This window comes from Centruroides sculpturatus, unplaced genomic scaffold, assembly GCF_000671375.1.
Source record: "Centruroides sculpturatus isolate CEXI.00-Female unplaced genomic scaffold, Cexi_2.0 scaffold136, whole genome shotgun sequence".
Taxonomy (NCBI): Eukaryota; Metazoa; Arthropoda; class Arachnida; order Scorpiones; family Buthidae; genus Centruroides; species Centruroides sculpturatus.
This window is the reverse complement of record NW_019384534.1, coordinates 150,304-177,079: the sequence shown is the minus strand read 5'-3', so window position 1 is coordinate 177,079 and position 26,776 is coordinate 150,304. Positions and strand designations below refer to the sequence as shown.

Here is a 26,776-nt window from a genome sequence, read left to right as displayed (position 1 = left end):
TAGATGTATTTCCTTATAATTAACCAAATACAACCAAGTAATGACAAATAACAAAACAATATTATTTGGTTGTTTGGCTATTTTCTTTTTCTCATTACTTTCCGTTTATAATATTTCACAAACACTCCATCTACTCATTAGCAAATGACACTAAATCTATTATTAATTGAGCAGTCCCATGTAAATGATTTGTTTCAGTTAAAACATAGTTGAGATACAAAATATTCTGTACATGCACTTTCTATAATAAAACTAAAATTTACCAAAAGCCTTGGCAATAGCAATTGCTTCCAAGATGCTAATCACAGGAATCATAATCACACCAATTCTCAAATCCTGAAATAAAGTTTTTGTTTTTAAATTAACAAAAATAAAATATTTTAAATATAAGTTCAAAACTTAAAGTCCAAATTAATATATTTCTACCAGTTAAACCTTCGAACATTCTACACTAACATTTCACGTGTCAACCACTCTCATATATTTTAAATTAATAAAATTTTAATGTCTGATCATCATCATTCAGTATGCTGAGTATAAATTTTCGTACACAAAGATATTTTTCTTTTATTTCTACTGATGAAATGACACCAATCATAGAACGAGATATGAGAACACATGGTATTTTTATAATAAAAAGCTATATACATCCAGAAGTCTTCTAAAAAAAGATATTTCATTAAATAACATTTAAATTAAAGAAATATAGAAGACTTTTTTAATAAAAACAAATCTTGTTAGTTTATACAGTCGACCCCCTATAACACGGTAGATATGTTCCTATTTTTATGAATCCAGCTTCTAGGAGTCCACAGCCCGGCATGTATGCAGTTTACGGACTACGGCTGTTTGAAAGGTTTCTTCCATAAAATTAATCGATTCTAGACTAATTCGACTCAACATTTCCAAAATACATATAATTTTTTGGGAATAATCTATATAAACTATGCTATAAACAAAAAATTGTAGGATTACTTACCGAGTGTGCACAGTTCGACTATGCTGTTGCTTAAGCTTGTTTTTGTCGTGGAGATTGTCATTGAATGGTGCTCGTGTGCTTCCTGATAAATTATTTTTCTTTTGCAAAAAATTCATTGAAAGTTAGCGACATCATTAATATAAATATAATTTTTATGGATGTTAAATAATAAATGGTTTTTAGTACATCCGCTGCTCATTTAAACTCAACGGTTTGTGCAATCCTGTCGTGACACGAGTCGGTGATGACATTTTACCGAATTACAGGTGTTTTTTAGCATGTTTGTACAAATACTGTCACAATTTTTTCGCAGTGATATAGGAATCCGGACTATAGGAGTCCTTGTTACAGAAGGGTCGACTGTATTTGTAAAATTTTTGTATAAAAGTGAATATATGTTAAATATACATACATTAACTTAAATTTAGGAGTTAATATTAAAAATTAACTGATAACTCTACAGAAAGAGTAGTGTTTCTAAAAAAAAAAAAACAAAATTATTCAGTGAAATAAAAACTCAACACAAATGACAAACCTGAACTATTCTAATAAAATCTTTGTGCTCAGTTTTATTAGTTGAATTATCATAGACGTCAACAGAGAATGGTGGTGGTTCAAATGGTGGCAAACCAGCTTTGATAACCTGAGTAAGTGTAAATGGAGATATGTTATAAATTAAAAGAATAGATGCTAAACCTCCACAGACAAGAACAATCAAAGCATTTTTTCCTGCAATAAAAAAAATATATTTATTAAAATAACTATTACACTACATAATAATTTTAATTTTATTGCAATTAAACTACTGTTTGCAAATAAAGCATCTCGCAAACCATATGAAAAGATATTCCTTGAAAAATTTACAGTAAATGATGTAAAGATTCATCCAATTACGTTAATCCTAGTATAAGTTATTTACAGATAAATATAAAGACCTCTCCTAAAATCTTGATTTTGTAAAATATCATAAAATTAAAATAAAAACACGTTATGCAATTTAATATTGTAAATGTTTAGAATTAATTTTTTTATAATTCAATAAGCTAATGATATTAGAAGAGTTATAAGCTTTCTATACAATGTTGAGTGTATGACATTTAGCTTTAACTTTCTCTGGAGATTTTAAACATATACACGATGTACCAATCAAAAACTATAGGCAGAATTATAGTGAATGTAATTTGTTGATGAAGCTCAACTATAGAAGCTTTGAGATGTTGACTTGGCTGTACACATTTTGTTTCTTGAGACAAGACATACTATATATTATTTTAATTGAAGAAAAAATATTAAATTACTTATATATTCTGAGCTAATTAAAATATGAATGTTAATAAAGTAATATTCACAATTTTTTTTTTCACTCTTTTTGCCCTGTGGGCACAACTTTTCCATATTCATCATGGGTTAAGCCACATGGACCTACAATAGAGTTGGCTGATGAGGAATAGTGCCCAATATTTCAGAGAGACTACCTTTAAACATTTCTGGGGTTGCTCAACCAAATTGATTCGTCGACTAAAGTAATGAATTTTAAAAATAAAATTCTATTTAAAATATTGTAAAAAGCACAAAAATAGTTAGCGCTTTAAGATTTTGTTCTGTTTACTTTAGTAATTTTTATATATTTTTAAAAAAGTAAGCACTTTTATGGCCATTTTTTTGAGGTTTGGGGAGGCGGATGATGAGTTTCCATCACTACCACATACGCTAACCGATTGTACTTATATACACACAAACAAATGATGAGTTTATCCAGTGGAATGGTGACGGTAATTGGATTGGGTGGGTTTGTATGGAACACTCCCTAAAACATTTAAGATTTGACAATGATGCCTTCTATTTTAATTAGAAGTGAATGAAATTTAAGTTAAAAGATTTGAGAACATAATAGAAAGAAAGTTAAATATCAAATCTCTCAATCAAAAGACAATTCATTTTACTTTTTTATTAAGAGAACTAACAATACAAGGAAGCTATAGTAATTAATATATTATAGAAGCCTAAAATGATTTAAGAAAGGTAAAATATAATTACTTTTAATAGAGAAAAAAGATTATATTACAATTAGTGTGTATGAGAGAATGACTGAACATATATACAGACAAATTGACATTCAGAGGAAAATTACTAATACTATTTCTTAATTGAATTTTTTCATATGAAGAAAGCATTTCTAAATATATCAGTTAATATTGAAATAATTACCTGTTGTAATCATCCACCAAACTGTAGACAAAATTTTTCTCAATTTTGGAGTAATTGTTGAGTCTTCTCTAAATTTTAATTCTTTAAAATACTATTAAAATTATATTAGAAATTAGGAACGTAATTAAAATTATCATTTATAAAGAATCAGCTTACCCTAAGTAATAACAGAATTATTACGCACAAAATTCCCATAATAGTATCCCAATAACTGAAAAATTTCAATACTTCAATTTATATAATCTTAAATTTGTGATGTAATGTGTAAGGATATTTTGCACTTACTTTGCTGTATGTATCTTTGAAAAGATTTCATAAATTGAGGTAAAAAATTCTTGAGATTTAACTTTTACTCCAAGAAGACCCTACAATATATTTTATTAAGTTTAAATAAAATATATTCATATCCTTATAACTACAAAATGAATTTTATTGTTACTCAAGTGAACTAAATGAAAACTGCCATATTTAGGGGCTTTTAATGGTCAACAGCTGCTTTTAACAGTCATAAAATTAAGTTATAACTAGACAGAGGACATCTAGGTCTTTAAAAGTGGTGTTTTAGGCATTTAAAATAAGCTCAAATTGTGTCGTTTAGGCTTTATAAACAAAATATAGGCGGTCAAAATTTGCACAATAAACAATTAACCTACTTATCAGGACAATGAATTTTTTTATTTATCACATGTATTCCAAACAAAAATGCACGTATTCAGAATGATGCAAACACAAAAGTAGACAAACAATTATCTTTACATTTTTTATTCACTCTGTTTCCCATAGTTAGCTTCATAATATATTACAAGCACTTTTTCCAAATTTTCAATAAAAAAGTTGCAACGTTTGTCACTGAGAATTAATCTATATGCAGAGAAAGAGTGTTCCACATCTACTGAAGATAACAGACAGTATTTGAACCTTGGAAGATGATGAATTGGGAATTCGCTTTCAGTTTTGCTCTTCTTTCCTGCACATCAAGCACAACAAACAAGCACTTTAATCCAAGTCTCTTTTGAAGCATCACTTTCAACTCTTTCTTCACTTTTTTTTGCAGCAGTACCTGGTGCATCACAAAGTTTCTGGTTTGCTCTGTTGAGGAGATCAATTTGTTCATATATAGGTTTCCCACTACTTTCAAGAGCAGTAATAGTAACTGCAATGAATGTGAAATAATACTTGACGTACTGTACACCAAGTTGTTCTAAACATGTCATTCAAAATTTTCTTTGCTTTAGTTACACAAACTGCATTGTCCGCTAAAATGGCCAGAAGTTTTTGATATCGAAGAAATGTTCACTGAAGTAGTTAGTACAAAATGTTAGCCATGTATATGCCAAGGAAAAAAATAGGCATTTGCCTAAAATCCGCTGTCTAGTTATAACCTTAAATAATTCAGCTGTTCATTTGTATATAATATAGAGTATAGATTATATATACTTTTATAAAAAATTATAGTTTATAAAAACAATAAGTTTTGAAAATTGATGAGTAATACCATTACTGAAACACCAATACTAGTTTTATAAATTTTCTGAATTATTCTTAAAGATAATTCTTTCTTTGCTGTTTTCTATTGTTATCCTCATAAATTTATTGACACTTATAGGACAAAATAATAGAAAAATTAAAAAGTTATAAAAAATATAGGGGAGAAAAATGAGTATAGAGTCATGACAGTCACTATGTACCAAGTGAAAAAGTCACTGACTGAAGTATATACAAGAATTAGAGTTGAGGATTCTTCAGGGGTCGATTTCTCTGTCCTCAAACACCTATAGTAATTCCAAATACAAGGTCTGTTCAAAAAGTATCGGACCTTTCTTTTTTTCCACGTAAACCAATGATGCGCGAGCGGCCTCCTTCGGTGGAGTTGTGGAGGGGACAGTCATGCACAGCCCTGAATTTTTTCCCACCTGCAGGAAGCGTCAGTCGTTGGCAATCGGCCTATGAGTGAGGTCATGTAGTGCGCTCTCGTCGGATTCCACTAAGCTGGAAAATGACTGAACAACGTGAGCAGCGATATTACATCAAATTTTGCCAAAAACCTTGGCGATACCCGAGCGTAAACCATTCGCAAGATTCAGCAGGCTTTCGGGGACGATTCTCGAGGCCAAAAAAAGCGCAGCAGGTCCGCAGCAATATCAAAGGTCATGTTGACAGTTTTTTCGACTCTCGTGGGGTGGTGTGTCGTGAGTACACACCACAAGGCCAAACCATTGCAAAGGAGTACTACCAGGAGGTCCTTCGTAGTCTTTCCGATACAGTGCGACGCAAACAACCAGATCTGTGGTCGATCAAAACTTGGCAGCTCCATCGTGATAACGCATCCACCCATTCTGCGCATCTGATTCGGGCTTTCGTTGCCAAACACAACACTCCTGTGGTTCGTCACGCTCCGTACTCTCCCCACATGGCTCCGTGTGACCTTTGGCTATTTCCCAAGCTGAAAATGCCGCTGAAAGGAACCCGAATTTAGTCGAGAGAAGACATCGTGCGGAATCCAACGGACCGGCTGATGGCCATTCCAAAAGATGCGTTCCAGCAGTGTTTCCAGCAATGGCAGGAACACTGGGAGAAGTGTATACACTACCAAGGAGACTACTTTGAAAAGGATTAGGGTTTTGTACCTCAAAATAAATAAATTTATTTTTGCCTACCAAAGGTCCGATACTTTTTGAACAGACCTTGTATATCGTTTCAAAAGATACTTGTTTTCTTAGGCAGTGTGCAAAAATTTCAGGATTTTCTATATGGGTTGCTAAAATATAAGCAATCGAAAAGTGAAAAAATTGCCAAGAACAGTGTATTTTCTTCTTTTCTTCATCTGGCAATGGCAACACTCCTGGAGAAAAACAATTACAAAGTCTAGAAAACTAAAAATTTTAAACTTAAGCCACTCTCTTCATCAGTGAGATGCTAGCAAAGCTTCCAGGTTAATAGGTCAAAATTCATGTGGGTTTCCTACAGAGCTACTTTTATGGCTTAATTTCATGGTTATAAGGATAAATTTGAATGGAAACAAATCATTTTCATTCAAAATGCTATCCAGAATAAAAGCAGCTCAAATTATGTAAATTAAAACTTTTTGTAATGATTTTACTGACGATGTATTGAAAGCATTCGATTAGTGACCTTTACATCACATTCTGTGCCAACTGAACTGTACAATATGTCATCGTAATAACACAATCATTAACCAAAAAACAGTTCCTATCCAAATAAAAACATCTAAAATGTAAAAATATTGTACCAAGTGAAAAATTATAAACAATTTAGACAACAGTCAAATTTTTTTTTCTTAGGAATTCTTCGTTGGTAAAGATAAGTTTGGGTCTTTGAAGCCGTACCCACACAATTTTTACTACTGTTTTATACATTTTGTTTCAAAGCTCAAGCTTACCTTTAACAAAGAAATTTCTAAGAAAAAAAATTTGACTGTCATCTGCCATAATTTTTTACTTGGTGCAATTTTTTTACATCTCAGATGTTTTTGTTTGGATTATAAAATTTCAAAACAGTTGGTAGAGCATACTTCAATGTTATGACAACTTCTAAAATGTTCGTAAGTGTATATAAACAATACCGCTGTGCACAGAATTATTTATAAACCTTTGCACAGACCTACTTCACTCATTTCTATTTTTTTCATCAATGACTGTAAAGTATAAAGTAATTTGTACTTTGCATCCAAAGTGTCCTATAAAGGCTGATTTCATGTAAAATTTTGTGAAGATATGTATGAAGAGGAAGCAGTGAATAATATGGTGTAAGAGGAGAGTCAAGAAAAGATGTAAAAAGACTGTAATGGAAAAAGTATCCACGCAGGCCTTCTTTAGTATCTTCTGCTAAATAAAATCTAAAAATCGGTGAAAACCAGTTATCTGAAAATTTCCTTTGGAAAGTTACCAGCATTAATGTTAAAAATTTCTATGCATTAAAGGTAACCCAGTAGTGCTAAAGGTTTCTATAAAGTTTTTACCCTGAAAAAAGCAATTTAATTAAAAAAAAGGAAGAGTTTCACTTATTGATTTAATAGTAAATTGAAGATTTTTTAAATATTGTTTTGATTATTATTACTACAAAAATATTTACTTAAAAATCTCATTGATTACTTACAGCTAATTGAGTTGAAGCTATTGTAATAGCAGCTGCAGATGTGAAACCACTTATAACAGATGCAGATATAAAGTTCACAAGAAATCCTAATAAAAAGAAATAAAGTTAACAGATGACATTTAAAAAAATGTAATTTTATTGAAAAAAAATTAGCAAAAATAATAAATAACATAGCCAATAATAATAAAATAGCCAAGGGTAAATGGATGAGGTAGTAAATGCTGGACAAAAGTTCAAATGAAATCATATATAAATTAACTAAATTGATAAATTAACATCAAATTTTTTAAACTAAGAACACTTAAAGCATGTAGCATCCTCATAGGATAGCATATGCAATTATAAATTTGGGGTGCTTCTAAGTGATGAGCAGTTAAGCAAGCAAACCTTGAAGTAATATGTTAATTAATACAAATAATTCGAAGTCAATGCCATGAATGACCTATTTTTTAGTACAATAAGTTAATTAACGAACTGTTCAACATCCAAAAAAAGCAAAATTACTTTGAATTAAATAAATTCAACAGTTATTGGCTAATGTTAGAAATAAGATAATAACTGCCTATCTTTAGAGAGAAAATTATATTAATTATTAATAGTTAGTCAAATTATAGTTGAAATAATCCAGATATTAATATGATTATTATATATAAAAAAAAACAGGACCAGATATTCTGTATCTACTAATGATTTGTTAATAGAAGTGAAAGAAAAAAAAGCAATATTTTAATTTCTTAACATTGTAACTTCTAAACTGCATACTGGTAAATATCTGGCCATCCTGAAAGCATTTAAGATTTGACTTTCATTCCTGTATTTTTCTAAGAGGTATACAATGTCATGGGTTATCTAATTATGGTAATCAAAGTGACTTTGATATGAATTTTCAAAATCATTTCAACAAAGTCTTATGATTACAGAAAACTATTAATTATATATTTAATATTCCAGTTATTGATTATTTTTATGATCATCATATAGTAAAAGTAATTGAAACTGTATTGTACATGCTAAGCAAATTCTTCGGATATACTATTTTAAGCATTCATATTTAGGAAATGCATGCCTAAAGATGAAACAGATTTTTAGTCTATAGGAAACATCAAGCAATAGTCATATGGAACATTACATCACATCAAACATCTACAATCTTGAAATCACCAAGACAAAACATTGTCAAGTCATTGAAAGTAAATGTAACGCTGGAAATCTAGTTAGCAGAAAATTGCATACATGCAGTTTATAATGGTTCAAAAAGTAATAATGAATACGAATTGTCGCAGAATTTGTACATATCTACTTGAATCCATTAAGTGCAAGCATTTGAATTCGTAGATAGTAAAAGCTGGATGCTCCTGCATCATGTTATTTATGCATGCTAATTCTTCCTCGTCTAACAGGAGTTGGCTAAATGATATATTACTTCAGTCCTTAAAGATGATTTTTATTTATGTCTTAAGAATATGCTTCATAGTTGTTTTAATAGAGCAGAAGAGATAACTGTAGCTGTGAGAGATAGTCCTATAGTTAATGATATTTCATCTCAGTTACAGCTGAAAAGAAATACTTTGAAGAGAAAGTCAATGAAGATTGCATTGCAATATCTTTAGCTCTGATGCCAGTGATTTTAGGTGAGGAAATTTATGGAAACTGTCAGATTCAAAGTGTTGTAATACTTTGTAATGTAAAATAACAAAAACACTTTCCATCTGTTAATGTGCTGAAATATCAATGCATTAATCTAAAATTTAAACTACAAAAATTATCATTATTTATACCCTGGAAAATATAATAAAAAACGTATGTATGAAAACTATTCTATCAACCATTTACTAAATGTATGAATAAATACATACCAAGATGTAAAATTCCCATAAGAAGCTGCAAACAACCAGAAAGAAAAGTCATTATCAAAACATATGGAATTCCTCCAGCACCAACATATTCCGCAGTCATTAATGACATAATTGCAGTTGGTCCAATTGTCAAGTCTTTACAGCTTCCAAATATTGTATACATAAAACATCCCATAAATGCTGTATAAAGACCATACTAAAATATAAAAAAAAGTATATCGTTTCAAAAGATACTTGTTTTCTTAGGCAGTGTGCAAAAATTTCAGGATTTTCTATATGGGTTGCTAAAATATAAGCAATCGAAAAGTGAAAAAATTGCCAAGAACAGTGTATTTTCTTCTTTTCTTCATCTGGCAATGGCAACACTCCTGGAGAAAAACAATTACAAAGTCTAGAAAACTAAAAATTTTAAACTTAAGCCACTCTCTTCATCAGTGAGATGCTAGCAAAGCTTCCAGGTTAATAGGTCAAAATTCATGTGGGTTTCCTACAGAGCTACTTTTATGGCTTAATTTCATGGTTATAAGGATAAATTTGAATGGAAACAAATCATTTTCATTCAAAATGCTATCCAGAATAAAAGCAGCTCAAATTATGTAAATTAAAACTTTTTGTAATGATTTTACTGACGATGTATTGAAAGCATTCGATTAGTGACCTTTACATCACATTCTGTGCCAACTGAACTGTACAATATGTCATCGTAATAACACAATCATTAACCAAAAAACAGTTCCTATCCAAATAAAAACATCTAAAATGTAAAAATATTGTACCAAGTGAAAAATTATAAACAATTTAGACAACAGTCAAATTTTTTTTTCTTAGGAATTCTTCGTTGGTAAAGATAAGTTTGGGTCTTTGAAGCCGTACCCACACAATTTTTACTACTGTTTTATACATTTTGTTTCAAAGCTCAAGCTTACCTTTAACAAAGAANGTATAAAGCAAAGTAAATTAACAACACAGTTTCATCAGAATAAAAAAAAATATAGCTCTGGCATAAAAAATGTTAAATTTTAACTGACTTAATTTTGCAAATGCATCTTTTTTATTTATATGGGTGTCTTAAGGTCAGTTTTTGCATTAATGTTGCTAATGCACCATTTGAGTGAAAAAAAAATTGTTAAGGAAAAATTTTCTGTTAGCGAATCCTTTGTTAAATATTTTGAATATCACCACTGAATATAGTACTAAATTTACTGAATAGTAATAAATTTACTGAATTACTGAATTTACTGAAATATAAAAGGTGTTAATGTTTTAATACAGAAATAAGAATGCTAAATACAGAAACAAAACATAGGCTCATGTTATTTAATGATAATATAAATATAATAAGGACAATGATTTCTTTGGTAATGAACATGACAGCTAATTTAAAACATTTGCAAGAAACTTAGAGAGAATATTTAATAATTTTCTTAGAAAAATGATAAAATAAAATAACAAAAATTTTAAATATTGATGTATATGCAGAATTAATCAATTCATCTTTAACAGTGGATGAGATTTCAAGAACACTAACGTTTTAAACCTGGTTAATGGGTTATCTTCATATGTTGACAAGTACAACTTTAAATTATGCAAGTTCAAACAGTTCTAGAGAGAGACAAAATACCTAATGTACTTTTCCAGCAAATTACTCTTTAATCAAACTAGACAGTTCTGTATTTTTCACAACAATGTATGTTTCTGATATGTTCAATTAATATCAATCTGAATGAGCTGGACAAAATATATGCAAATTTTTACCTGGTGAGATTCCATTAGATGTCACATAGATACTTCCGTTAGTGTGTGTCAATTTTTTCCTAATATATATTGACAATAAGAAAATTTTATATTTATTCTCATTTTGCTTTAATTAATTTATTATATTATTAAAAACAATATTCTATAATCTCAATTCTTAAGAGATTTGATATAAAATTAATTTTACTTTCATACAGTCCTATCAAGAGGTCTGGCAATCAGTGACCAAGCAACAGGCTTGCCATGGTTGTTCTGGGCTCTCTACTAGAATAATGGCATGCTCTGACACTATGTTGTTTGACAAAAAATGTTCACTTACCTCTAATACCCCTTCAAATTGATGCATAGGATTTTGGAATCAATCTTTCAATTTTTTAAAAAATTGAATAATATAATTATTATAAAATGACAAAGCTTAATTTCAATGGTATAGACGAGTTTTATATAAAATTGTAAATGCTAATAACTAGTAAAATCTTCGTTAGGTCCGACCTCACTCGAAATATGGCACGTGACTCCTATATCTCGCCAACACCTCGACCTTTAATCACTAAAATTTAACAGAATCAATACCCCTAATACCCAAACTTCCCTGCAAAATTTCAGAAATTTTCGACAAAAGACACAGGAGTTATTAAGCTTTAAATTGGGTGAACGAAATCGTGCCCCCACGTACACACATCCATATGTATAAAGGGTAAAAAACCCCTAATTTTTTTTGTATTTCTCGATGTTTTAAGCCCCACCCCGAGTCCAAAAATGTAAAAATCTTAGGGGAGGTCATTTTTTTTTTTTCCTACTGATCTTCATACATTCTCTCTGTTATATTAATAAATAACAGGCGGGGAAAAAAACAAAATTGTCCATTATTTTCGAGAAATTGAATAGGATAAACAAGACATTTAAATGTCACTAATATCACGAAAGTATTTGTATTTATTCTTTATATAAGTAAATTAATAAATAATACTTATATTGTTAAGTTAAGTATAACTTTCTCCTGGACTGAACATTGAAATTTTAATGTGAAAAAATGTAGAAAATTAAATAAATAACTTAAAAAAGCATACGTACGCTCATTCTCTCCCTTATTTTCTCCTTTCATTTCTATAACAACATTCGCTGATTTCCTCATCCTCAACTTAAACACACTTTATCAACGACACTTCTCCACTTCTATTTATTGCCTATTCATAACTGTTGCTGCCATCTACTGGGTTTATCATCCTTCTTATATATTCATCAACTTCCCAATATTATATTTATTAATCTTTATTATCATTAATTAATTAATAGAATGAATTTAAAATAAAGTAGCTGTAGTATCTATTCAATGTCATAAAAATTAATATAGATAAACTATTTGTAATATTTAAAAAATTATACTAATATAATGTGTTATTAGTTTATAAAGCGGATTAAAACACTGTAAAAATTCAAAATATTTAAATATATTAATTTTTTTCTTAAATTAATTCTTCATTTAGCTTCTTGTTTCGATTTGTATCAAATTATTATTTTAGCAATCCAATAGTGATGTTTTTCCCCCTGTTGTGATAATTTTGGAAAAAAAACAATACTATTGGGTTGCTGAAATAATAATTTGATTCTTAAATTAATTTTATAATAATTTATCATCTCCTCATATAGTCTAGTAGTTGTTATACAGTAGTCATATACAGTGGTTATGGAAGGTATCTCTCTCTCCCCTCCCTTCTTTTTCTCTCCCTCTTCCCTCCTCTTACTCCCTTCTCTTTCTTTCTCCCTTTTCCCTCTTTCTTTATTTACCTTTCTCTTTCTTCCCTCCTCTTTTTCCCTCTTCCCTCCTCTTTCTCCCTCCTTTCTCTCTCTCTCTTCCCTCCTCTTTTCCCACTTCTCTCTCTTTCTTCCCCCTTTTTCTCTCTCTGAGAAATAGAGAGAGAAAAAGGGGGAAATCCCCTTTTTCTCTCTCTATTTCTCATTCTCTCTTCCCCTTTCTTCTTTTCCCTCTTCCTTCCCTTTCTCACTCTCCCCTTTTCTCTCCCTCATCTCTCTCTCTCTCTCTCTTTCCCTCACACTCTCTCTCTTCTCTCTATAATAGTAATCACCTTTAATTTTTTTAGTGATTATGTAATATTATACACATAAAATTGCTATTTTTACGTACAATTCTGCTAATTACAATTTTTACTTTTATAAAACACGATCAGCAATCAGTGTTTGAGACAGGTGAGATGATCCTTAGATCAGTTGCAAACGTGCCTTCGAAATCAATAAAAATGTATGAATAAAACCAGTAAAACATCACGTATCAATAAAAATTCATTTGTATTACTTTCCTGTTACATTTTTTTTTTTTACATAAAATATTAAATGTTGCTGAATGGTCCTACTTGCTTCATCACTATCTGATCTTCCTACTTATAATTTCTTATATTTTTTCTTTCAGTTATATATATACACTAAATTCAGACAGACAAACAGGCCGTATCGGCATTACTTATACATTATTGACACGGAAGGTTTCATTTAAACAATCTTTATATAACGAGTCGACGAGAAAATATTGTGTCGAAGCGTGTCTGTGAATAATTAATAATCTGTTCCTTTTTTTTTTTTGTTAAAAATATTTATATTCATTTTCAATAAATAACAATGCTTATGAAGCTAAAAATTATTTTTAAAAATTAACTTTATTGTGACTCTACATCCGAGAGGCTTCAGCTGATGCCTCGTGCACCTTTTTGCCCAATTGAGGCCCTAGTATGCAGGAGAAAACTAGTTAGGAGGCCTACGTATAGAAATATTATCGATACAAAGTAAATAATTACAAGAAATGATCTGTTAAATTAACATAAATACAGTTGTATGAGGTAATTATGTATACAGGAAGAATTGTTTGCTGTAGTGGCATTGTGTCTGTACGAACAATTACATGAAAATAATAGATTACTGCCATCATCAATGCTTTAATTATTTTATTTTTATGTATAGTGTTGCATTTATATGACAAACGTACCTGCACATGAGACTAATGGAACATATGCTTGCTACGTCATGAAATACTGTTAATCCTAGTATAGGAAAACAATTAAAATTAAAGGAATGTGCTTTTTCTATTGGCCAAATTCAAAAATATGCGATTTATANCTTTCATTCCTGTATTTTTCTAAGAGGTATACAATGTCATGGGTTATCTAATTATGGTAATCAAAGTGACTTTGATATGAATTTTCAAAATCATTTCAACAAAGTCTTATGATTACAGAAAACTATTAATTATATATTTAATATTCCAGTTATTGATTATTTTTATGATCATCATATAGTAAAAGTAATTGAAACTGTATTGTACATGCTAAGCAAATTCTTCGGATATACTATTTTAAGCATTCATATTTAGGAAATGCATGCCTAAAGATGAAACAGATTTTTAGTCTATAGGAAACATCAAGCAATAGTCATATGGAACATTACATCACATCAAACATCTACAATCTTGAAATCACCAAGACAAAACATTGTCAAGTCATTGAAAGTAAATGTAACGCTGGAAATCTAGTTAGCAGAAAATTGCATACATGCAGTTTATAATGGTTCAAAAAGTAATAATGAATACGAATTGTCGCAGAATTTGTACATATCTACTTGAATCCATTAAGTGCAAGCATTTGAATTCGTAGATAGTAAAAGCTGGATGCTCCTGCATCATGTTATTTATGCATGCTAATTCTTCCTCGTCTAACAGGAGTTGGCTAAATGATATATTACTTCAGTCCTTAAAGATGATTTTTATTTATGTCTTAAGAATATGCTTCATAGTTGTTTTAATAGAGCAGAAGAGATAACTGTAGCTGTGAGAGATAGTCCTATAGTTAATGATATTTCATCTCAGTTACAGCTGAAAAGAAATACTTTGAAGAGAAAGTCAATGAAGATTGCATTGCAATATCTTTAGCTCTGATGCCAGTGATTTTAGGTGAGGAAATTTATGGAAACTGTCAGATTCAAAGTGTTGTAATACTTTGTAATGTAAAATAACAAAAACACTTTCCATCTGTTAATGTGCTGAAATATCAATGCATTAATCTAAAATTTAAACTACAAAAATTATCATTATTTATACCCTGGAAAATATAATAAAAAACGTATGTATGAAAACTATTCTATCAACCATTTACTAAATGTATGAATAAATACATACCAAGATGTAAAATTCCCATAAGAAGCTGCAAACAACCAGAAAGAAAAGTCATTATCAAAACATATGGAATTCCTCCAGCACCAACATATTCCGCAGTCATTAATGACATAATTGCAGTTGGTCCAATTGTCAAGTCTTTACAGCTTCCAAATATTGTATACATAAAACATCCCATAAATGCTGTATAAAGACCATACTAAAATATAAAAAAAAAAAAAAATGCTTAGTTTTGCTTGTAGCAATATATTTAAAACATAAAATATTAAAAAATGTTTTATATATAAAATAGGATCTCTGACAAGTGAAAACTTTCACGAACTTTGACAGATGGTCCATCCGATTCCAGCTTTAAATTATTTATATCCCCAAATGCCTCTAACACCATTAGATAGCATTAAAATTATTTAATTATGTATTAATGCTGTATTAAATATTATTTGCAAATATCTTATTTAATAGTTTAACGTCTATTCTCAACATGAAATCAGCTTTCAAATGCAAATTCAGCATACAACTAAGCAGGATGCCAACTTTCCAATACAAAAAAATCCAGCAACATTTAAAACTTCACGTGTGGTACCATCAGTTATGATATTTTATTTTAAAACTTTTTATGTTTTTTAATTATTATAAAATGGTAAAAGACTTAATTTTGAGGGTAGGGATGGTTTTATAAAAAACTGTAAATGCTAATAACGAGTAAAATCATCATTAAGTCCGAGCCTATTCAAGACAGGACACACAACCCCTCTTTATCTCCCCACTCCGTCAACCTTTAACCTCCAAAACTTAATAGCATCAATGTCCCTAATACACAAACTTCCCTGTAAAATTTCAGAAATTTTAACCTAAAAGCATAGGAGTTAAATAGAACAAGAAAAGTAAATGTCCTGTTGTCCAATGCAGTTTGTTATAGATATTTGTTAACCATTTATAAAACATGAAGTTGACAATAAATAGGATTTTAAACTCAATGTTGGAATTATTACCAATTATTGTCATCTTAATTGAGTCCTTTATTTTATTTGCTGTCTGATTCAGATTGATAATAATCTCTTATCCTAGTGAGTGATAAAGATGAAACTACAAGTCGACCCCCCCTATAACACTGTTGATTATTTCGTTTTATATGAATTCCATGTTGTATGAGTCACTTAGATTTTACAAATACATAAGTTGTTCACAGCTCAGAACACGTATTTGTAAAATCTAAGTGACTCGTACAACATGGAATTCATATAAAACGGAATAATCAACAGTGTTATAGGGGGGGTCGACTTGTATTATTTTAGAATAAGAAAGTAAAATATCGAATTGTCCTATGCTGATAATATTCCAGAGACGATAAAGTAAAATTAAAAACAATTAAAACTGTACTCAAAAGAAAAACATTATTGATAAGATGAGGATAATACTGTTTAACGGAAGACGGTTAGAAGCCTTATATAAATATGCAAGATAAAACTTTATGTATATAAATTTTTATCTTAAATACACAAACTATTGAATAAATATGAACTATGATTACAAATGCGTTAATAAAATAAATACAGTTATATACAAATTCATGTATTCGTGTTATTTAGGAATTGACAAATATATACCTGAGGAGGCAGATGAGCAATTTGAGCAAGTGCTAATCCTTGAGGAATCACTGTTAAAGCAACTGTCAAACCAGCTACCGCATCACCTTTCAAATATGCTAAAGAATAATTTGGTAACCAACTGATTATTGGTATTCTTTTTTTGAGAGTTTTAACAGAGCAGCAATCTCTACAAAATGATTTAACCATTTTTCTGAAATGATGACTATAGCTGTTTTCATCTTGTAAAGGTACTTCTTCATTACAATCTATAGAAAAAAAATTTAAATATTAAAAAATATTTTTAAAAATAATATTCAGAATAAGGGCCATCTGTTAATTACATGTACAGTTTAAGAGAGAAGGGGATTTTAAGTAAAAAGGGGATGGGAAAGGAATTGAGACAATGTTTTCAGACATTTTTATTGGCGTTAACAGTAAATGAATTTGTTCTTATAAACATTGTACTAGACATGTAAATAAATTGAAGAACTTTCTTAAACCTGATAAATATTTTTTCAAGTCTTCAATATTGGGGTCCATGAACTATTGTACACCATAATTAAAAGGAAGAGAATTTGCTAAAAATACATCACTGTATATAACAAGGGAAGGAGGGAGAGAGAGAGGGGGGGGAGTGAATCGAAAACTGCACACTTAATTAATGGATGTTCCCAAATGAGAAATCTAAACTAATGAAATCTTATCTCTAGTTAATTCAAAACCTGTACAATTAACTTATGATTTGAATAATTTTTTATCACTACTAGGTGATTAAACAGACACTTGGCAATTCTGTCATCAACTTTTATTAGAGAATTTTTTTATTATTTTCCCGAGATGTGTTTCAGGCTCAAGCCCCTCTTCCGTTGACATTACTTCCTGGGATATATTGTAGCATGACAATTGAAAATACATCATATTTTAATTCAATTTAAACTTTTTGTGAATAAAGGATATTCTCCATACACTAAACATCTCAAAGATACAATTTCTTTCAAATTACCTATTCGATTTAGAGGCTTCTTAAATCCCTGTTCTTACTTCGAACATTTCTCAAAACACAATTTACATTCATTTTCCGTCTATCTTTTACATTCATTTTCCGTCTATCTTTTAGGCTGTAGGTTATTTTAAATTTGTTTTTTTAAAAAACCTATTTATCCTTACTTGGTCCAACATAAGGATAAATAGGTTTAAAAATGTTACAGGTTATAATAACATATTATAGTTCAAAATCATCTTAGTTGGATTGCCAGGTAATTTAGATGTCAACCTCTTGCTCTGGGGAGTCTGGATCAAATTCAGAAGGGTTGAAAAACCCCCGGTTTGTCTTATACATCAAGTTCTGTTTCTCACTGTCTGGCTGTCCCACTGGTCTGGCTAAACCCATAATGGGCTCTCTTATTTTATCCATTCTGTGAGCAATAGTTCACAGAATGGATAGAATAAAAAAAGAAACTGGTCAATCTGAACTACATTATACTATACAATCCTTCATATATTTTTCAGCATTTCCTTTCCAATCCTGGTTTATTTGAACCCTGGAGATAAACTGAGGAAATACAATACTCCAGTGTTGTTTTGCAGTATCATCTTCAAAAACAGCTATCACATTATTACTTCAATTACAATTTAAACTATTTTCTTGTACACAAATAACAAATGCTTAAAGCTTTGAACATTTGTTAAGACTAACAGCAACTGATAACTATTGTTAATTATTAGACCACTTGTCTCAACATTTGGCCTAATAATATGCAATTGATTGATAATGGCTGATAACAGTTTAAAAATACCCATTACTATCTTTACCTAAATAGCATAAAAACAAACTTTCAATAAACAACATTTATTGGTATTTTATGTAGGCTTTTTTTTCAAGCTCAGATGATCCATAAAAAACAAAAACAAGGGTAAATAACAAAAATGAATTTATTACTAAAAATTAGTTACAAACATAGTTACTTTTCGACATAATCATCGTGAAGATTGAGGAATTTGTCATATCTGTGAATGAGCTTTTCCATCCCTTGTGATAGAATGTTGCCGCCAATAACTTGAGATTGGCCCTAACATTTTTTTGAAGATCATCATTAATCTCAAGCCTCTGCCCTCCTAGTCACTTTTCCTGTCCAGGAAAGAGGTGGAAGTCGCTCAGCGCTAAATCAGGACTATGCTGGATGTTTAAATGTGGTGAAGACTTCCACCTCTTTCCTGAACTGAAAACATGGCTAGCAGGGCAGAGGTTTGAGACTAATGAACTAATGATGATCTTCAAAACAACGATGTTAAGGCAATTTCAATTCACTGGTGACAACATTCTATGACAAGGAGATGGAAAAGCTCATCCACAGATATGACAAATTCCTCAATCTTCACAGTGATTATGTCAAAAATTAACCATGTTTGTATCTAACTTTTGGTAATAAATTAATTTTGTTATTTACACTTGTCTTTTTTTTATGGATCATTGGAGCTTGAAAAAAAAAAAAAAAAACAGCCTACATAATTTTACTGTTATCAGAATTACTGTGTCCCAAAACCTGACAAGTGATAACAATATGTATATATTTGATTATTCTATATGTAGTAGATTCATATTATTTTACATTATAAACAGAATTATATTTCAATACAAAATAAGTCAATTAAACTGACGTTTTAAATAATTAAAAAGGAACTAAACAAGCTACATATAATAGTTTATATATATGTAAAAACACTAAAATTTTTGTTTAATCATTAAAAAAGCTTATACTTCAAAATATAATCAGATAATGATATAAATGAAAGATACATAACTTCTTTCTTTACTATTTTCTTGTTTCTATGTGTAAGAAAATAGTTAAATATATTTGTATAAGAAAATACTTTATGTACAAGTCACACAAACACAACTTTTGTACTTTTTCAGCACTAACTTTACACACAGAACAAACATTTTCAGTCCAATTTACAGGGCTATTCAGGTTCGAAACAATTAGATTTTATCCAAAAAATTCTCTTATACATAGTAGTAAAAGTAAAATAGTTATTAATTATTATTTGTCACGTCAATAAGTCAATAAATTTAAATTTTATAACTGTTTAGAATGAATGGGTAAATTTCTTGATGATAAAGCAGATATGAGGTATGGCTAGGGTGGCCATCACCCAATGCCTAAAAAGGTGGACACTGTTGGGGGGTAACCCCCTCACACACTGTCAACACCCCATGCATTCCAGTTTTTTATACATACATATATAAATAAAAAATGGAAAAATAAATTTGGTGATGTCTATGAGATGTCAAGCAAGCCGGGAAAGACACGGCACTCAGTCGTTGCAACTTAGTTGAAGCAACTTGCAAAGAAAACGTCTCTTCTTCTAGGGGTCAGCAATAGTCTGCTTCCAAATTTTAATAACTATCGTCCTCCACCTCGCCAGCCACACATGCAACTTCCATTCAGTTAAAAGGAGAATTCTGTCGAAGTCTGAAGATGATCGGTTAAACCTTTCATCCCTGCTGTGCCCTCGTCCAATAAACACTTGTGACCAATTTGTAACATTTGTGAAATTCTTTGGCCTCTTAATTATTAACAAAGAAAATGGCCAAAGTGACACTAGGTCAAAGTGGCGTGGGCCATCTGGAAATGTTAACCAGTTTCTTCAATTCATTCAAAGTGACAACTGAATTATTTTTAGATCTTGGTTGCTTGCTGTTCTCTTTACTATATGTATTTTCTTAGCATAAAGTTGCCATTTAAAAACAAAACTAAAAGTGTTTCTGTGTGATTTGTTCTCAATGGCAACCTTCTGCTAAAAAAATACATGAACTATTTTTGTACACAGTTCTCATCACAATCCAAAAAGAGGACCAATCGATGTCTGGTGCAAGATGACACCAGTTGGAGGACAGTAGTCAAAAGCCTGACAATCTGGCGAATAGCCAGACATCTGGCCACTCTAGATATGACACATCATCCCATGATGAAAACCTATACATACATTTCTAATACCAAGCAATATATAAAATGAGGTGTGTTTTCTATATAAGTCAGGAGATATGTAGCATGTAATTGGCATTATATGCAAATCAAAATATAAATATTAAAAGGCATGCACTCACCAACATAATTGTCATCCATAGTGTTAGTTGGATGTTAACTTAAAACACAATTCAAATGATTAAAAAATAATATTTATCATTGAGTTAGATAATGAAAGTAAAAAATATAGATTATATACAATGGAGACTGCTCTCTAATCAGAATAAATAGCACAAAATAAGAGGCCTCTGACATACATAGTTAAGTTGGTGTTAAATATTTGAGAGATTCCAAAGTGCAAAATAAATATTTGTTTATTTGATTTGTATCTACCATAATAATTAACAGATGACTTCTAAGATTTACAGATAATAAAGCTAATTCATGAAGAATCCTTATCAGAAATCGACTACTTTACACCCTCTTTCACGTGGTCAGCTTAAGCTTGTATTTTTGAAACCGATTATTTAATTTACGTCACTGATAGATTAGCCAATTAAAAACCAAGATTTCATAAGAATACGTTTTATAAACTTATAAAAAAAATACTTTATTTTTATATAATAAAATAATAAGACTAAAAAATTATATATTATAAAGTTCAGAAATTAATTATATCTTATAAATTTTTAATATTTAATCAAATATTCTCTGTCACGTGTAAATTGACAATTTGGTCACACCGTGGCGCTTCTCGTTAATTTCTCGGAAATGACCAACTAAAAAATATTTTTTTTTTTCGAAATTCAATACTGTAATTACATTATACGTCATTAAATTATATGTTTATTATTACTACAAGTTTTATTATGTTGTAATAATAAATACATTGTTAAAATATTTTTCTGAGCGTGCATCTTTTCAAAGACGTTTTATCTAATTTCCTATAGTACAGTGGAGTACCTTCACCCCGTTCAATAGCAATATCAATTATATACTTAATTTACCGGTTTATAATTAACAATTACACATTATTACATAATATAGCAATTAACAAACATTTTGTACACTCGTCGGAGAAGTAGGAATAAGATTTCTTCCACTCTTTGGGCATTAATAGTGTCTTTTCTTCCATACCCATTATGGGTTCGGCCATGCCCACAATTGAAAGGCCGGATGCTCGACATATTCGGGATAGATTACCCACGAAAAATTCCTGAGGATCTGCTTTCCCGGATTCGATTCTGGTCCCTCAGAAATGATACAAGATACGATTTGCATTAATTTTCTTTTAATGTTGCAATTTATTTATTATAGAATTCAAAAACATTACGGTAAAAATATTCAAGTAAATTTTAAACAGGTAAAATAGAGCCGCACCTTAATGAGCCGCCGTTATTATCGTCCGAATAACACTTTCCTCTCGAACTACAACTAAATTAATTAGGCAAATATTTAATAAATATACAACTGCCGTCATAATATAAGCAAATTAAAATGAAATTCTAAATCAAAATACGCTGTAATTACTTGAAATCCACGTTTAAATCTTTCGAAGCGAGAAATAATGGCGGCACTTGTATTAAATTTTATAATTAGTTACAAATTCCGTAAGTATGCTAATTAAACTTTACTTCTATTATTATTAAATTATATTTTACAAAGAATTAAAATAATATTTCATAAAAATATTGATTTCACAATGAAAAAAATTTACTTTACAAAGAAAAGAATGGGAGATGATATTTAATACATGAATTATATTACACATACTGTACAATTTAAAATACGTTATGTAATTACATATGTATTTAATTATATAGTGTAAAGTTTTATTTATTACTGACGAATCGCATTAAAATTAAGAAATAAAATCCGTATTAATTATTCATTTTAAAAAAATGCTGAATTACACTCTTACGAAACAGTATAAAAAGGAATAAACCAAATTTTAGTGTAAAAATTGGATCTAAATTGGCACTTTTAACATGTACTGTATATACATTTATGTATGATTACATAATTTAAATCCCTATAAGTATTTAAAAAATTCCCTTTCAACACTTCGTTACACAATTGTTTCCAGTCATTATAAAGAAACTATATAATAAGATGTTTATGCTTTATTAAGCATAAATATTATGCTAAAATTACATACATATATATATATAAAACACGTTGTACTGCGTAAGGCGAAGTCAATAACTAAACTATTAATATAAAAATATATTATATTATTTAAATCAATTTAACAATTTAGAAAATAGAAGTAGAACTTATTATATTATTAAGTACTTTATTTACTTTTAAACATAAAATTTAACATACTTTTATACAAATAATAATAAAATACTCCAACAACGAGTTGCGTAACTTTCCCGGTAACAATAATTTAAAAAGCGCGTGGCTCCATCTGTTTTGATATTATATTTTTAAAAAAAAATTATTATAAAATGACAAAGCTTAATTTCGATGGTATAGACAAGTTTTATACATAATTGTAAATGCTAATAACTAGTAAAATCTTCGTTAGGTTCGACCTCACTCGAGATATGGCACGTGACTCCTATATCTCGCCAACACCTCGACCTTTAATCACTAAAATTTAACAGAATCAATACCCCTAATACCCAAACTTCCCTGCAAAATTTCAGAAATTTTCGACAAAAGACACAGGAGTTATTAAGCTTTAAATTGGGTGAACGAAATCGTGCCCCCACGTACACACATCCATATGTATAAAGGGTAAAAAACCCCTAATTTTTTTTGTATTTCTCGATGTTTTAAGCCCCCACCCCGAGTCCAAAAATGTAAAAATCTTAGGGGAGGTCATTTTTTTTTTCCTACTGATCTTCATACATTCTCTCTGTTATATTAATAAATAACAGGCGGGGAAAAAAACAAAATTGTCCATTATTTTCGAGAAATTGAATAGGATAAACAAGACATTTAAATGTCACTAATATCACGAAAGTATTTGTATTTATTCTTTATATAAGTAAATTAATAAATAATACTTATATTGTTAAGTTAAGTATAACTTTCTCCTGGACTGAACATTGAAATTTTAATGTGAAAAAATGTAGAAAATTAAATAAATAACTTAAAAAAGCATACGTACGCTCATTCTCTCCCTTATTTTCTCCTTTCATTTCTATAACAACATTCGCTGATTTCCTCATCCTCAACTTAAACACACTTTATCAACGACACTTCTCCACTTCTATTTATTGCCTATTCATAACTGTTGCTGCCATCTACTGGGTTTATCATCCTTCTTATATATTCATCAACTTCCCAATATTATATTTATTAATCTTTATTATCATTAATTAATTAATAGAATGAATTTAAAATAAAGTAGCTGTAGTATCTATTCAATGTCATAAAAATTAATATAGATAAACTATTTGTAATATTTAAAAAATTATACTAATATAATGTGTTATTAGTTTATAAAGCGGATTAAAACACTGTAAAAATTCAAAATATTTAAATATATTAATTTTTTTCTTAAATTAATTCTTCATTTAGCTTCTTGTTTCGATTTGTATCAAATTATTATTTTAGCAATCCAATAGTGATGTTTTTCCCCCTGTTGTGATAATTTTGGAAAAAAAAAAAAAAACAATACTATTGGGTTGCTGAAATAATAATTTGATTCTTAAATTAATTTTATAATAATTTATCATCTCCTCATATAGTCTAGTAGTTGTTATACAGTAGTCATATACAGTGGTTATGGAAGGTATCTCTCTCTCCCCTCCCTTCTTTTTCTCTCCCTCTTCCCTCCTCTTACTCCCTTCTCTTTCTTTCTCCCTTTTCCCTCTTTCTTTATTTACCTTTCTCTTTCTTCCCTCCTCTTTTTCCCTCTTCCCTCCTCTTTCTCCCTCCTTTCTCTCTCTCTCTTCCCTCCTCTTTTCCCACTTCTCTCTCTTTCTTCCCCCTTTTTCTCTCTCTGAGAAATAGAGAGAGAAAAAGGGGGAAATCCCCTTTTTCTCTCTCTATTTCTCATTCTCTCTTCCCCTTTCTTCTTTTCCCTCTTCCTTCCCTTTCTCACTCTCCCCTTTTCTCTCCCTCATCTCTCTCTCTCTCTCTCTTTCCCTCACACTCTCTCTCTTCTCTCTATAATAGTAATCACCTTTAATTTTTTTAGTGATTATGTAATATTATACACATAAAATTGCTATTTTTACGTACAATTCTGCTAATTACAATTTTTACTTTTATAAAACACGATCAGCAATCAGTGTTTGAGACAGGTGAGATGATCCTTAGATCAGTTGCAAACGTGAATCAATAAAAATGTATGAATAAAACCAGTAAAACATCACGTATCAATAAAAATTCATTTGTATTACTTTCCTGTTACATTTTTTTTTTTTACATAAAATATTAAATGTTGCTGAATGGTCCTACTTGCTTCATCACTATCTGATCTTCCTACTTATAATTTCTTATATTTTTTCTTTCAGTTATATATATACACTAAATTCAGACAGACAAACAGGCCGTATCGGCATTACTTATACATTATTGACACGGAAGGTTTCATTTAAACAATCTTTATATAACGAGTCGACGAGAAAATATTGTGTCGAAGCGTGTCTGTGAATAATTAATAATCTGTTCCTTTTTTTTTTTTGTTAAAAATATTTATATTCATTTTCAATAAATAACAATGCTTATGAAGCTAAAAATTATTTTTAAAAATTAACTTTATTGTGACTCTACATCCGAGAGGCTTCAGCTCATGCCTCGTGCACCTTTTTGCCCAATTGAGGCCCTAGTATGCAGGAGAAAACTAGTTAGGAGGCCTACGTATAGAAATATTATCGATACAAAGTAAATAATTACAAGAAATGATCTGTTAAATTAACATAAATACAGTTGTATGAGGTAATTATGTATACAGGAAGAATTGTTTGCTGTAGTGGCATTGTGTCTGTACGAACAATTACATGAAAATAATAGATTACTGCCATCATCAATGCTTTAATTATTTTATTTTTATGTATAGTGTTGCATTTATATGACAAACGTACCTGCACATGAGACTAATGGAACATATGCTTGCTACGTCATGAAATACTGTTAATCCTAGTATAGGAAAACAATTAAAATTAAAGGAATGTGCTTTTTCTATTGGCCAAATTCAAAAATATGCGATTTAGATCATTATAAACCACCATAAAGGGCACTTTGGGCACATGCGAAGTAATTTGTTGGAGCACATGGGAATTTTCTTTAGTCCAAATGTGGCAATTGTGGATGTTTATAGTGCCACTACAGGTCTACCTTCATTCGAATAAATGATATCAGAACCAATTTGAATTGATTTTCAGTTCTTGCGTCATCGAAAAGCAACCAATGGGTGTGGTTGATTTTGTAAGAATAAAAACGCAATAACTTATGAGGAATTTTCCGTATACGTCACATCACATCAACTTACTTAAAGCAGCGCATGCACCGCTAAAACCTGCTGAGTTATCTATTGATCGCACCATGAGAACAGTGGCAACCTCTTCGACCTGAAGTTGACAAATTGGTTTTTACCCTCTTCTTGCTCCCTTATCCCTAAACATCCAGTTTCTTCAGTGGTCGAGTATTTTAAACAACAGAACACTGGTATTGGGTTGAGGGTTCGTTCCTCTGCAACGAGTTGGCAGCAAGGAATTTTACAGGTTTTATTTCCCTTTCTAACATCTAAATAAGGGTCAGTTTCCAAAGAAAATCTTACATGGAAGATCGTCCGTACGTTGCGTTACTTTATTCCTGTGGTTCCGAAAATTTGAAAGGTCACGACCTTTTATAAGCTTATTTAAACATTCAAGCATTATTACAGATACAGAACAAGTAAGACCATTCTCCTCTTGCCGCAACTAAGGCCTCCTAAGGCCTCTTAGTTGCGCCCTATACACGTATGGAAAGGGATTTGCCACACAAAGGATCGTTGTAGACAGCAGGGGGGAGTTTAAAATGGCTCAAAACTCTACACGTAATTAATGAATGAAATTATTAAGTTTTAATTCAGTCGATAAACTGAATCTAGTGTCAATTCACACCTTAAAATTTGTCGTAGTGTTAATTAATTAATGAAATATATATATATATAACTGTTCAGA

The 26,776-nt window shown here is 30.1% G+C and overlaps 1 protein-coding gene across 5 annotated transcripts in view; it reads right to left on the bottom strand.

The window, feature by feature from the left end:
- LOC111623122 (sodium-independent sulfate anion transporter-like) overlaps positions 1-23,901 on the bottom strand; it is a 40,689-nt gene extending 16,788 nt beyond the window's left edge. For 4 of the 5 annotated variants that reach the window (XR_002756392.1, XM_023365607.1, XM_023365605.1 and 1 more), the window contains exons 1-7: positions 9,160-9,351; positions 7,304-7,389; positions 3,473-3,552; positions 3,344-3,398; positions 3,188-3,278; positions 1,515-1,708; positions 264-336 (exon numbers count right to left, since the gene is read on the bottom strand). Coding sequence is in view for 4 of the 5 variants with exons in the window: in XM_023365607.1 (XP_023221375.1) it covers positions 264-336; positions 1,515-1,708; positions 3,188-3,278; positions 3,344-3,398; positions 3,473-3,552; positions 7,304-7,389; positions 9,160-9,334 (754 nt within the window). In the remaining variant the exon portion in view is untranslated. Of the gene's footprint in view, positions 1-263; positions 337-1,514; positions 1,709-3,187; positions 3,279-3,343; positions 3,399-3,472; positions 3,553-7,303; positions 7,390-9,159; positions 9,352-15,097; positions 15,294-16,701; positions 16,950-23,772 lie in introns of those variants that run through there. The other variant, XM_023365608.1, reaches the window with a different exon arrangement.
- Positions 23,902-26,776: the final 2,875 nt, after the last annotated feature.